This window comes from Sorex araneus, chromosome 11, assembly GCF_027595985.1.
Source record: "Sorex araneus isolate mSorAra2 chromosome 11, mSorAra2.pri, whole genome shotgun sequence".
Classification (NCBI taxonomy): Eukaryota; Metazoa; Chordata; class Mammalia; order Eulipotyphla; family Soricidae; genus Sorex; species Sorex araneus.
The window spans coordinates 32,535,601-32,551,128 of NC_073312.1; the positions used below are offsets into that span (position 1 = coordinate 32,535,601).

The 15,528-nt window shown below is 38.5% G+C and overlaps 1 protein-coding gene across 3 annotated transcripts in view; it reads right to left on the reverse strand.

Annotated features, from left to right (window-relative positions):
- TBC1D12 (TBC1 domain family member 12) overlaps positions 1 to 15,528 on the reverse strand; it is an 84,139-nt gene that overhangs the window by 27,421 nt on the left and 41,190 nt on the right. For all 3 annotated transcript variants that reach the window (XM_055119155.1, XM_055119154.1, XM_055119156.1), the window contains exon 3: positions 7,997 to 8,112. In XM_055119155.1, coding sequence (XP_054975130.1) covers positions 7,997 to 8,112 — 116 coding nt within the window. The remainder of the gene's footprint in view (positions 1 to 7,996; positions 8,113 to 15,528) is intronic.

A 15,528-nucleotide genomic window follows, 5' to 3' on the forward strand; every position in this document is an offset into this window, starting at 1 on the left:
GGATAACCCCTGAGCATCTCTGGGTGTGGCCCCCCCAAAAAACAAAGGAAGTAAAAGTTTAGAACTCTTAAGTTTTAGAAAATAATCTGAACTCAGGTTATTAATATTTGTGTTATATACAAATCTCTTTGTCATATGTATATATGCTTATAATTATTTAAACATGTCAGATTTCACTCAATATTTTCATACTGAACTAGTTTTTCCAGTAACTTTGTACATATAATTTACATATAATAAAATAAACATATTTTAAGGGCAAAGTTTGAAAGATTTTGATAAATGTACATAAAAGCACAGTTAATACACCAATCAAGATACAGAACATTCCCATTGTTTCACAAAGTTTCCTTGTGACTACTTTGCACTTGATACTTAAATGTCCTAATTAGGCACTTGTGTCTTCTGATTTCTCAACTATAGAAATCTGGTTGCCTCTTAAAATATTACACATAGATTGCATTGTATATGACTCCTTTTGTTCCACATGATTTTGAAATCCCAAAGTGTTCTTATATATTAGATTCTTTTTAACTGATGAGTAGTGAATAAACTTAGAGACTACTTCCAGTTTAGGACTACTGTAAGTAAAACTAGCATAAATATTCATCTCCATTTCTTTTGAGTATGTGTAGAATTCCTGGGTCATACAGTTAGTGCAAGTAAACTTTTGTAACAAACTGCTTTTCCAGATTAGAGCTATGTAATAACATTCTAAACAAAAAATTGACACAAACTTCATAGAGTCAATAATTTAAATATGACTGCAAAAGAGTATTTTTAATATTATCACATATCCAAGTAGATCAGTAAAGGGTCCGACTTTGAGGAGCTGGGAAGATATTATAGGACTTAGGAAGCATGCTTCGCATGTGCCAGACCTGGGTTCAATTCCCAGCATTGCATGATCTCCCAAGCACTGCCAGGTATAGCCCAGCTGGAGGTCCCCAAGCATCACAGTGTGTGGCCTGGAAGCCCCCAAGGGACCAACAGTTGTCCCTCATATTCCCAACACAACAAGGCCTAAGCAGCACTGCATTCTTGAATTCCTGCACCAAACCACAAGTCAGGATGAGTCTCATTTAGAGTGGCCCCTGAGTTTCTGAGTACCACTTGGGAGGAACCCACCTCTTCTCGAAAAAAAAAAAAAATGTCTGGCTTTCAAAATACAGGTGGCTTATTTTCCCTTTTGTTTGTATTGGGGGTCATACCTAGAATGTTCAGAGGCAATCCACAGCTCTATACTCAGGGGTCACTCCTGGCAGTGCTCAGGAGAGCATGTGGTACCAGTGAATAAACCAGAGCCTCCCGCAACCAAAGCATGTACTCCAGCCCACTGTGTTATCTCTCTGGCACCTGGAATCCGTTTTTAAAATAATTTTCACTGGGTAAGATGGGAAAAGGTATATGATAAATTTTCAAATTACAGTTTCTTCCATTTCCTAAGTCACATTCCTCAGTGATGTCTGCAAGGAAGAAATATGATTAAGGTTTCTAATTCAGGCCATAATGGAATCAGGCCACAAGGATTATCCACTCACTTTAATTTTATTTTAATGAGCCAGAGCGATAGCACAGCAGGCAGGGTGATTGCCTTGCATGCAGCAGACCTGGGTTCGATTCCTCTGTCCCTCTCGGAGAGCCTGGCAAGCTACCGAGAGTGTCCCGCCCGCAAGCTACCCGTGGCATATTCGATATGCCAAAATCAGTAACAAGTCTCACAATGGAGACATTACTGGTGCCCTCTCGAGCAAATCGATGAACAATGGGACAACAGTGACAGTGCTACAGAGAAAAATATATTAAACAGCTGGGTTTTGACACTGGATTAAAAAATAGCACAAGACAGTAATCCTTCTCTAAAATGAAACAGAGAACTAATCTTACAAGAATCAGAGCTTATACCCAGGACTTTCAAAGTCCCAGTTCCCACAGCTCCTCTTGAGAAGAGAGAAGCAATTCTTACTAAGTTGAGAAAACAAGCATTAGGAGTTGAGGAGACTGAGATAACTAGAGTTTCAAAGTACAAGAGAGAGTATCACATCAGAGTATTAAAGAGTCAGGAGCTGCAGAGGCAACCTTCAAGTCTAGCTGAATGCCGTTCTGCATATGTGTGCAATGAAACCACGAAGGCCAGAAAAGAATGGGTGGGACATTCTCAACAATCACAAAGCAGACAATTGGACAACCACATGCAAAAGAATGGACTTAGACCTTGACCTGACACCATGCACAAAAAATCAGATCAAAATGGATTAAAGACCTCAACATCAGACCACAATCCATAAGGTACCTCGAAGACAAGGTCGGCAAAACCCTTCACGATATTGAAGCTAAAGGTATCTTCAAAGATGACACGGAACTAAGCAATCAAGTAGAAACAGAGATAAACAAATGGGACTACATTAAACTAAAAAGCTTCTGCAGCACAAAAGACACAGTGACCAGAATTCAAAGACAACCTACAGAATGGGAAAGGATATTCACCCAATACCCATCTGATAAGGGGTTGATATCAAGGGTATATAAAGTATCATGCTAAGTGAAATGAGTCAAAAGAGAGAGACAGACATATAAAGATTGCACTCATCTGTGGAATATAAAACAACAGAGTAGGAGACTAACACCCAAGAATAGTAGAAATAAGTACCAGACAGTTGACTCCATGGCTTGGAAGCTGGCCTCACATTCTGGGGAAAAGGCAGCTCAGATAGAGAAGGGAACACCAAGTAAAATGTACTTGGAGGACATGTGGGGGAAGGGTGATGTGTGCTGAAAGTAGACTAGAGACTTAACATGATGGCCACTCAACACCCCTCTTGCAAACCGCAACACCCAATTGGAGAGAGAGAACAAAAGGGAATACCCTGCCACAGAGGCAGGGTAGGGTGGGCGGAGATGGGACTGGGGGGTGGGAGGGATGCTGGGTTTATTGGTGGTGGAGAATGGGCACTGGTGAAGGGATGGGTTCTCGAATACTGTATGAGGAAAACACGAGCACGAAAATGTATAAATCTGTAACTGTACCCTCACAGTGATCCACTAGTTAAAAAATAAATAAGTTTTAAAAAAATGTGATGATGAAAAAATTGTTTAAAAATATCATAGAAAAGGGGGCTGGAGCGATAGCACAGTGGGTAGGGCGTTTGCCTTGCATGCGGCCGACCTGGGTTCGATCCCCGGCATCCCATATGGTCCCCCAAGCACTGCCAGGAGTGGTTCCTGAGTGCAAAGCCAGGAGTAACCCCTGAGCCTCGCTGGGTGTGACCCAAAAAGCAAAAAAACAAACAAACAAACAAAAATATCATAGAAAAGAATTTCCCAGAGTTGAGGACTAAGGCACTGAGATCCAAGAGGCCTGAAGGGTCCTGGAGAAAATACACTTGCCTAGGAAAACAAGACAAATTGTACTCAAAAATGTCATAATCCAAAGATAGAGTGCTGAAAGCAGCAAGATCGAAAAGGAACTTATGTACAAAGAAAAGCCCTTAAGATTCACAGCAGATCTATCAAATAAGACTCTACAACTCAGAAGAAAATGGAGGGATACGGGACAAAAATATCACCAAGAATATTCTATCAAGCTAGATTATTATTCAGATGGGAAAGAATAGTGTAGAGCTTCAGAGACAGGCAACAAATTAAGAAATTTGTACCCTTGAAACCAATTGTGAAAGAAGAATAAAAGAATCTTTTTTAAAAGGCAAGACAAACTTCTTAGCACTTATGGTTTCCCTCTACTAGACTTAGAAAAGTTTGTTTACTATCTTGCTAAGAGATTAAATACATTGGCAATAAAAAAATTAATCCCTGCATCCTATATGGGCTCCTTGTAGAAGTGATTCCTGAGCACAGAGCCAGTAGTAAGCCCTGAGGACACCAGATGTGCCCCCCCTACCCCAAAACTATAAGCTATGTAGTCAATGATTATAGATGCATCTGCACATTACAAAGACAAGGGAAAGAAGCACTAATTCACAGCCTCTCTTTGCAAGGAAAACTCCTTCCTTGGACCACTGCATTGATTTTTACTGAAGGAATTTCCAACATAAGCTCCATGTTGAGGAAAAACTTCAAATACTACCTTATTTTAAGTAGTGATGATACCAGAAACTGGCTTTAATTAAAAACAGAGGGATGCCTATAGATTAGATAATTCTCTGCCATGACTTTTAAACCTCTGAAAAGATAGGTGTTAGCTAGCCCAAATCTGTTAAGAATAGTATTCTGAGGAAGATTAAGTGGAAAAAGTTATTTAATATTCAGGTGACAGCCATGCCCTTTCATCTACTTTTATCCTGAATAAACAAAAATGAGGCCTCCATTTTTATCTGTTCAATTGCTGAAAACAAAAGGGGCCAGAGATATGGCTCAGTTACAGAACACAAGCCTAACGTGCAAGGCAGTGCCCTAAACTGAATTCCCAGCGCCTCAGAGCACCATCAGGGGCTGGAGCCATAGTACAGTGGGTAGGGCAATTTGCCTTGCACGCGGCAGACCCAGGTTCAATACCTGACATCCCATATGGTCCTCTGAGAACTTTGACTAATTCCTGAGTATAGAGCCAGATGTAACTCCTGAGCATCACCGGATGTGACACAAAAAGCCAATAAATAAATATATAAATAAATAAACAGCACCAGCAGGTATAACCCTGATGGCTCTAAGCACTGTAGGGCTGGATCCTTGAGAGCAACAGAAGAATGAAAGATAAATGAATAGCTGGGGGGCAGAGAAATAGCACAAAATGTTGAATGCATGCTCTGCATGCAGGAGGCCTAGATTTGATGCTCAGTACCATAAGGTACCCCACCCAAGTACTGCTGGAGTGACCTCATAAACAATAAGCCAGGTGCTGGATGTGGCCTTAAAGCCAAAACAAAATAAAAACAAATCAAAAAATGATTAGGCACTCCATTATTCCAATACATGGAGAGCTTCTGTTTGTGAGTCTATTTTAGTTACATAAACAAAATTGTATTAATCAATTATCAAAAAAAATAAAAGAAAGAAAAAATCTCTTTACACTTAAAAATGTATACAAACTTTTAAATTAAATCATAGAATTTCAATGCTGAGTGGAACTGTAACCATGTAACTGGAACTCTATATCACAGATTTTAAATTTTAAAAACAGAAATAAAAGCTATAAAATTTATTGTAATTAATGTTAATTTCAGATAGTAAATTTTATTTATTTTGGCTTAGGGTCACACACAGTGGTTTCAGGGCATACTCCTGACTCCTGTGTTCAGGGATCACTCCTGTAAGTACTCAGGGGACCACATGAGGTACTGGAAATTGAAACTGGGTTGACTAAGCACAAGGCAAGTGTCCTACCTACTGTATTACTGCTCTGCTCCCTAGTCAGTAAAGTTTAAAATCAGAGCATCTCAGCATTTTAAAACATTTAAAATTAGCATATTAGAGTTGAGTGCAGCTGTAGTTATCATAAACTATAAAATTTCTCTGTCTAGTATATCATTTCAAGTTTTTCTTTTCTTTTCTTTTCGTTTTTTTGGTTTGGTTTGGTTTGGTTTTTTAGACTTCACCCAATGGTTCTCAGAGGTCACACCTAGCAGTGCTCATTGGGACCATAAGCAGTGCAAGGGATGGAACCCAATCAGCTGAGTGCAAGGCAAGTGCTTTACCCACTATACTCTCATTGGTTCCTATTATTTTAAGTTTTAACTCCATGGAACAACTTGTACAAACTACAAGAAATACTAAGATTAACAGATATTACTTAAGGTTGAAGTCAAAGACTTGACAGAAAAGATAAAGCCTAATCCCCACAGGACGTGGTAGGTAAGAAGGAACTTAATTTTCCTACTGGGAACTTTCTTATATAATGGACACATATCACTATCAGTCTAGAATCTAAAACTCTCTCAGCTGGCATTTTCTTGCTCATCTAACCAATCATTAAATTAACCTGGTTTATTCTTCTTTCTTTGAGAGGCTGACATAAAACTTTGACATATTCTTATAACTAAATTTCTGAAAAGCTTTTTTTAACTGATGGAAAGTGAATATGAACATGTTCAACCAAATCCTTAAAAAAAAAAGAAAAGAACAAAGAAATTATTAGGGTTACAATTCTTTAGAATGAAGAATAAAAAGTTTTTAAAATAGTGTACTATGTCTAGCTTTTTTCCCTTATAATGTCTAAACCTTTTCCTTTCTGGATCAAGATTCTTTTATTACGTTTATTAGAATAAATAACTCTTTCTCTGGAAACAGAGAAAGTGTTTAATGATAACTCTTTCTCTGGGAACAGAGAAAGAGTTTAATGGACTAAGTGTATACTCTGTATGTGGGGTGTCCAGGTTCAATCTCCACATGGACTGCATGGTCAGTCCCCTGAGCACCTAGGAAGACAGAGCATGGAATAGGCATCACCTGATGTCAACTAAAACAAGTAACAAGGGGTGGAATAAACAGGAGGCCACCAAAAAGTGACAAAAAGAAAAATAAACAAATAAATATAAACAGTAATTTTTTTCACTAGAAAAAAAAAGGTCTTTAAGGAGGAAGAAAGAGATCTAGAGAGCCCAAGAGGGGAAATGAGTTAGAAAACAAAAGATCTTGTTTGAGAGATATGCTTCATATGAAAAAAATCAGAAATAATTTTATTTTTTTTTTATGTTCACACCTTGCATTGCTCAGCACTTACTCCTGGTTTGTGCTCAGGTATCACTCCTGATGGGCTTGGGGACCATATGGGGGACCATGTGGGATGCCAGGGATCATACCCCAGTCAGCTATGTGCAAGGCAAATAAATGCCCTACCCACTGAACTATTGCTGTGGCCCCAGAAATAATATTTTGAAGAAGAGCACCTTATGGAAAGCTAAGATAGGATAAAACAAATGAGGAAAGAAGAATTTAAGATGCCTTGTTGGGTATTAAGAACGTTTATCTTTTTTTTTTTCCCCCATGGGGGAGGAAGTGTGGGGAGGCCACAGCCTCTGGGCTTGCTCTGGGCTTGCTCCTGGCTCTGCACTCAGGGACCACTCCTGGAGGTGCTTGGGACCAAATGGGGTGCTGGGGCTAGGAGTGTGCAAGACAAGTTCCTGCCCACTGTACTCTCTAGCACCTGAATACTAGAATTTTTAAAATATTGTTGCAGGGACAATATCTTGTGGTGATCAAAGGCCCAGAGCCACTGCTAGGGAAAGAGGAGCTATATGGTACCAGGAATCAAACTTCTCCAATATGCAAAACATGTGTTCTACCACCAGAACCACCTTTCTGGTTCAAGAATCTATTAATTCTATTCCTGTTTTGTTTTTGTTTGTTTCGGCGCCACAAATGGTGGTGCTCAGGGCTTATTCCTGGCTCTGCACTCAAAAATCACTCCTGAGTGCTTGGGAGACCTTATAGGATGCCAGGGATCAAGCCCAGATTGGCTGTTGCAAGGCAAGAGCCCTACCCCTATCACAACTATCTCTCCAGCCACCTCATTTTATACTTAAAACAACTGGTTGATAATTAGGTACATGGTACAAAAAGTGAAGACAAATACATCTTACGTACCTATTACATGTCAAGAAATAATAAATAAGGCAGAGAGGACTGAAATAGGTATAAAAATCAAGATCTTGTTTCATGTATCATCTCACAGACTTGGAAAATATGTGTAAGGCTAGGACATCAACAATGTATTCTTCTGTAATACTTTGTCATATACAACTGAGATTTAAACTTTAAAAAAAAAAAAACCTATTCTAGGGCTGGAGAGATAGCTAAAGGCATATGATTTTTACACTCCAGGCCCAAATTTGAACCTTGGTATGACAATCCTCTGAGCAACACTGCCAGGAATGACCCCAGAGTACATAAAGAGGAGTAGCTCCAGAACACTACTACTTTCCAAAATATAGAAACAAAATAAAACCCATTTCAATGTCTAATTTCTTTGCATCCTTTAAGTAAAACAGTAAACAAATTTAAATTTAAAATATAAACTGTGTGCCTAATGATCACTACTTACGATGGTCGGTCTTCAAGAATCAGGGCAGTGGTAGAAAGTGGTTCAAATTCAAAATTCTTTCGTCGTGAGGACTGAGGTGGTGGCTTACAGATCCTCCCTGTTCTTGCTTCATATTCCTAAAATCGGTAAAAATATATGCACAGATTTTTTTTTCCAATTTCAATGTGTATTATCATCATCAATAAGGATATTATGCGATGATAACAAATAAGGCTAAACAGTTGCCAAATACATTAATTCAGCAAAAATATTAGGCAGACCAAAAAATAAGTTACTTTTCCCCCTGAGGCAATCTAAATTGCGTTAAGAAAAAGGAAAATAAAAATACAACAGATTATGAGGTAAGCTCATAGGAAGACTTTAATTGTTTTCTATATGAGCTTCCTAAAATCAAATTAAATTTTCAACAATCTATAAACGGATTAATCTAATTTCAAAATCTTTAGCCAGGTCACTGATGGAAATATTGAAACAATTTCTAGATAATCCCTTGTAGTATTAGCTTTGAAAATCTTTCTTAAAGGTAAAATTGAGGGGGCCAGAGTGATAGTATAGTGGGTAGGGAGTTTGCCTTGCATACAGTCAACAAGGTTCAATCCCCATCATCCCATATGGTCCCCCAAGCCCAGCCAGGACAAATTCCTGAGTGCAGAGCCAGGAGTAAGAAGTAGCCCCTGAGCATCGCTGGGTAGACCCAAAAAGCAAAAAATAAAAAATGAAAAATAAAAGGGGGGGGAACTCACCTCTAACAAATGCTAGTTTTAGATTCCAACCTACTCTGTAAATCTACGTAATCTAAACTTAAATAATTCAGGCTGGAGAGACAGTACAGTGGGTAAGGCATTGCCATAGATATGGCCACCCCAGGACTAATCCTCAGGACCCTATATGGTCACCTGAGCCTCCCAGGAGTGATCCCTGAATGCAGAGCCAGAAGTTAGTTCTGAACACAGTGAGAGTTAAATAAATAAATAAATTTAAATAAATAAATTTAAATAATTTCCCAACATATCTTACCCAAAATATAGCCAACAACTGTCAAATATTTCACTATCATTCAAAACTATTACTACAGTATTTCTCACTTTTTTTTGAATTTATAATCCTGTCAAGCAAAAATGAAGTGAACCTGATGAAGTATGTTCTTGGTAGGCACTTAAATTTTCTACATTTGAGTATGTTTGTGCTATGTTCCCAAATTTTTGCTGAATTTTTTTCTAAAAAGATATCAAAGATTAGTAATAAGCAAACTGGGTTATAATTACAAAAATCTACTATTCTTCCTTTCTAAAAAGTAAACCTAGTATTTTATCATCTCCAGGAAAAAATAAGTTTTTTCATAAAATTCTAAAAAGACTATAAAATGATTTTATGAACATATCTTTGATTCTACTGGCATTAGAAAAGACAGTGATTTAAATGATGAAAATCAGAATAAAGTGGTCACTAATTGCTTCTTCCATGACTTTCTCCTATATAATCATTCTTCTATTATTTTACTTTTCAACATAAGGATTGTTTTCTCTACTGTATAAAACAGCTGCAAAATATGAACAAATACTGCCAATCTTCTTGAAAAACTTGAATCATGTTGCAGCATATTTGAGATATGAGTTTAAGAGAAAAATGCTGTCTAAATGGGGCAGGAAATGGAAAACAAATTATCTAATGCTTCCTTTTCAGCAGGTCTGACTTTAGGGGAGAGACTCTCCAAACAATAATAGTGAGTTTTGTTGAAATATTGTATGCAATCAAAGTGAAAGTAAAGTGAAATTTATTAGTTACACAGGCGGGGGGGGGCTTAGGGTGGGGGGGCTAGGGGCGTGGGGGGGTTAGGGGTGTGAGAGGTCAGGGTGGAGCTATACTGGGATTCTTGGTGGTGGAATATGAGCACTGGTGAAGGGATGGGTATTCGAGCATTGTATAACTGAGATTTAAACCTGAAAACTTTGTAACTTTCCACATGGTGACTCAATAAAAAATTTTTAAAAAAAAAGAAAAAAAAGAAAAGAAATTGTCTAATGTTGCCCTTTCGGCAGAGTTGAGTGTTGGTGTAAAATCCCAAATAATAATGGTGAGTCCGTTGTCGAAATATTGAATGTAATCAAAGAAGAGAGAGAGTAATATAAAAATCATCTGCCACGCAGGTATGGGAGGGGGAGGGATGGGGGACATACGGGCACTTTGGTGGTGGAAAATGTGCACTTATGAAGGGAGGGTGTTTCATCATTGTATGACTGAGACTTAAACCTGAAATCTTTGTAACTGCTCTTACAGTGATTCAATAGATAAATTTATTAAAAAATAAAATAAAATAAAATAAAATAAAATAAATGGGGCAGGAGTGGAGTCAAGGGGACTTGGGTACATCAGGGGCATTAAGGAATGATGAGAGTTAAATATCCAAACTACAGAGCTAACAACACTGAAATCACAACACCCAAACTATAATAACCAAATTTAAAAGATGCCCATAGCATTTGGGGCTGGGCAAGTGCAGGGAGAAAAGAGAGAAGCTGAGAACACTGGAGGAAAGTTGACACTGGTGATGGAATCAGTGGGAACACTGTATGTCAAAAACCCAACTATGAATAACTTTGTAACCCATGATACTTTAATAAAATGAAATGGGGGGAGGAGGAGAGTTGCCTAAACAATTTATACAACCTCCAGCTTTATAGTTCTTGTCACTGTTTCACAAAGGTCTGAGTCAAAAACATGAAATCGCTGGTTGATTTTTCCCTTTTGCAACTATTTCTCCGAAGAATTAGTTTATATACCCTTAATATGTTTCTTTTTTCCATTTCAAATTCAAATGCAACAAATCTTCCTTCCTTCCTTCCTTCCTTCCTTCCTTCCTTCCTTCCTTCCTTCCTTCCTTCCTTCCTTCCTTCCTCCCTCCCTCCCTCCCTCCCTCCCTCCCTCCCTCCCTCCCTTCCTCCGTCCCTCCCTCCCTTCCGTCCCTCCTTCCTTGTTAGTTTTCTGTTTGGGGACCACATCTGATGGAGCTCAGGAAATTATTTCCAGCTCAGTGCTAGGGGGTTGCTATTAGCAGTGCTCAGGACCATGAAGTACTAGGGACTGAACTCAGAGCTCCACACGGAAGTCCCCTTTTCTAATAAAGTTTTTCTCATTAAAAGTAACAAATGTAGCTATATGAGGGTTTTTGACTTTTAAAGCACCTTCTTTTTTCTACAGTGTGACCTAATATCAGTGCCAGACAGAACACAATAAATATTTTCCAATAAAACATTTTCCATGCATACAAATACAAATGGATAGATGATGAAATAAGACCTGTAAACCAATATATTAATAGTGACTAGCATTTACAATGAACCTTGCACTGCTTTATGAACACTTAACATATTAAATTCATGAAGCAACAAATTAACATAAGAAACCCAACTCATCCGAAAATAAGTCACAAAGATAATAATGACAGGCAATGTAACTCCAGACCTGATCTGCTGAGTCTATCACCTTTACTATCTTAATAGTCAATTAGCCATCTATGACATTTTAGAAGAATGAGATTTATAAAACAGAATTTAGAGACTGAACAAAAGATATTTGGGAATAAGCCCTACTCAGAGCTAGGAGTAGCCCCCAAGCACAACCAGGTGTAACCAAAAAACAAACAATAAAAAATCAAATGAAATAAAATAAACAGGACAAGCAGACAGTATCTTAATTACAAATCCATCTTATACAAAAAAGAAACACCAGATTAGTTTCCTATTAAAATGCAACAATGTGAAATACATACCACCATACTTGAATTATTCTTACCAAAAGAAAAAGGAACTTGGGTCTGGAGTGATAGCACAGTGAGTAGGGTGTTTGCCTTGCACGCAGCCAACCCGGGTTCGATTCCCAGCATCCCATATGGTCCCCTGAGCACCGCCAGGAGTAATTCCTGAGTACAGAGCCAGGAATAACCCCTGTGCATCGCCAGGTGTGACCCAAAAAGCAAAAAAAAAAAAAAAAAAAAAAGGACTTAAATAAGATTAAAGATCTAGAGTTGAAAAGTAAAAACAAATGATAACCAAGTCAGTCATATATAATTAAAAGTACATAAAAAAAAATCAAAGAATCTGAACAATCAAGATATCCTCCTCTGATGAACTGGACTAGAAATGAAGGACATCTGTTTTACAACTGTTCTTAGAAAAAACAGCAATTTGTTATGAAATTAGTAATGATGAATAACAGATTTTATTGAAAAAGTAGGATCAGAATGAGGCAAAAATCACAGGTGTTAATTAGCTGAGCAGAAAGGATCAGAAAGAACAAGCAAGGGGAAGCAAGCAAAATCATAGATCAGGGAAACACATTAACCTCACTCACTGTCACTGTCATCCCGTTGCTCATAGATTTGTTCGAGTGGGCACCAATAACGTATCTCATTGAGAGACTTATTGTTACTGTTTTTGGCATATCCAATACACACGGGTAGCTTGCCAGGCTCTGCCATGCGGGCTCCATACTCTCAGTAGCTTGCTGGGCTCTCCGAGAGGGGCAGAGGAATCGAACATGGGTTGGCCGCATGGAAGGTGAAAGCCCAACCGCTGTGCTATCCGAAAGCAGTGAGTGGTCGCAAGGTCAACCTAAAGTCAATCTCACTCAATATGGAAAAAAAATGTAAACTAAGGTTGGAGAAACTGGGTTAAATCACATAAGCCTTTCATCTAAAATAGAACTCACCATGAGTAAAACAGCTTTAAAATGAAGATTCTCTTCTTTCTCTTTTATCTTCTCCCCTCCCGTTTTTCCCTTTTCCTTTCCACCTCCCCCTTCTCTCTCTCTTTCTCTCACTCTACACACACACACACACACACACACACACCCCAATTAAACACAAGACATCACACATTTGCAGGGATGTGCCCTACCACTGAGCCACATCCCTGGCCCCGCAGCAGTCTTAAGTAATTGAAAATTAGGGTGTTTTTTGCCCCATCACCTAAGCCCAGATGGCTGACAGTCAAGGTTTTTATCCATGCTCACATATGGCCTTGACCATTGACTAAGAAAGCTAAGAGGAAAGGAAACCAGTGTATAGCTCTAGAGCACCCAAGCAACAGGTTACAGAGCAGCAAACCACAGCATGGGACACAGATGACAGGGTTCCAGCTACAGATTTCAGACTAAGAAAACACACACTGGATAGGAAAGTTCACACATGGCAGAGGGACACGACCAGTCATTGTATACTGGAGGCAAGCAAACAGCAAGGGATGCAATAATCTGAACTGGGCATCAAGAGACAAGATGAGTGATATCATACCTGGGTAAAAAGAGAGGGCTGAAAATTCTGAAAGGACCCAAGTCCATCTGCTTAAACTGCATGATAAACTTTAACTTCATAAGACTCTTTCCTCTCATAGTCCCTACATAAAACTATTTCCAAAAAAAATTTTTTTTTTAAATTTAGATTCAGGAGTCAGAAGACAGCTTAAATGACTAGAACACGTGCCTTATGTGCATACGGCCCTGAATTCAATTGCTAGTACCCTACTGCTCCCTAGCACCACTAGGGATTTTCCTCCCAGCCCTCAAGAAATGAAATAGGGGGGCGGGAGAGATAGCACAGCGTGTAGAGCATTTGTGTGCCTTGCATGCGGCCGACCTGGATTCAATCCCCAGCATCCCATGTGGTCACTCAAGCACCGCCAGGAGTAATTCCTCAGTGCAGAGCCAGGAGTAACTCCTGAGCATTGCTGGGTTTGACCCAAAAAGCCAAAAAAAAAAAGAGAGAGAGAAATGTAATAGGGACGACAGTAGTGATAGAACAGCAGATAGGGTTCTTGCCTTGAACAGCCCCAGGTTCAATCCTTGGAACCACATATGATCCCAAGTCCTGCTAGGAGTAATCCATGAGTACAGGTCAGGAGTAAGCTGTGTACAGCACCAAGTACAGTTCAAAAAAGAAAATAAAGTTTGGAAATATAGTTTAGTGGTAGAGGATATGTGACTCACTTAGATTAAGTCTTGTTTTTAATCCATGGCATCAAAAACTAATTAACTGAATAAGTACACATATTTAATGTAAAGGCTAACTCAGTATGAGATGGAAAATACTTCTTGTAGCTAGCTTAGAAATAAACTTTCTGGGGCTAGAGATACAGCACGGCGGGTAAGGTGTTTGCCTTGCATGCGGCCAACCAGCATCCCATATGGTCCCCTAAGTACCGCCAGGAGTAATTCCTGAGTATATGAGCCAGGAATAACCAAAAAAACAGAAACAAACAAAATTAAAAAATTAAAAAAGAAAAAGAAATAAACTTTCTAAGGAAGTTTTACTCAATAATTTTCCACATGAGAAAGAAGTTGTACTCTATTTCCCATAAAAGGTCCTTAAAAGTATAAAAGTGCAATAAACTTCTACAGGGCAACAACAAAAAAATAATGATATAAATTTATCCTGTGTGGGGAAGGGTTGGGCCCTATCCAGCAATATTCAATAGCTATTTCTGACACTGGGCTCAAGAGTAATATCTGGTGGTATTTAGTTGGAAGTATATGTAGTGCCAGGGATTCAAACCAGTATTATGGGTACTTCAGCTACATGCAAGTCAAATGCCCTACCTCCTATACTATCTCTCTAGCCCAGATACCCAACCTTAACTAAAAAAAGTATAAATTTATACATCCTAAAGACTCAAACGTTTATTGAATAAATAGGATGCACACATATTTTGCATGTGGAAAAACTGGGTTTGATCTCCTGCAGCACATGGTACCCCAAGCACTATCAGGAGCCATCCCCAAGCAGAGTGAGGAGTAGGCCCTAAGTATTGCTAGATCTGGTTCAAAAACAAATACATAATTAAAACTGTAAACTACATAATTAAAACTGTAAACAGAATATTAAACATCAATACATCAAAACTGATCACAAGGTGATGTGACAATATTAGGATTTTTTAATGTGCCAAACAAAAACATCAAACAGGTTTAGGCAAATATATCAGGTAACAGGACAAATATCCCATACTTTTAGCTAACATCAGACTGTTTGACCAAGTGGCTTATAGAGTTAGTCAGAGATTCCACATCCCTCTCTGCTACACCTCCTCAATGCTGGGCTTCATGTAAGGCTTGTTTGCTGATGAGAAATGACTAGAGCAATGCTAGTTTTACACCCATAATGCATTAGCATAACTTTTCAAAAGATCCTCCAGCTGCTCTTCTATTAAGTCTTACAAAAAAGAGAAAGCAACATTCCTGGAAGTTCTCAGCAAATACTGTATTCAGCAAGCAATCACAATGATCTGAAAAATAAACTGTATTAATGTGCTAAGTTAAAATCAAGCAAGGTGTATTCCTGAAGGAAAAATCACATGACTTCAATAATACTTGAGTGGAGATCAGTAGATAAATTAACATATGGTGCTTAACTTATTGAGGGAAAGGTAAATACATGACTTCATCTAAAAATATAACCAAATGCTATCTGTCTCATGGGTAAAATTCCTGGTCATTACACTTAAGGACCCATGTGTAGTATCATGTCATAAATATCCCCT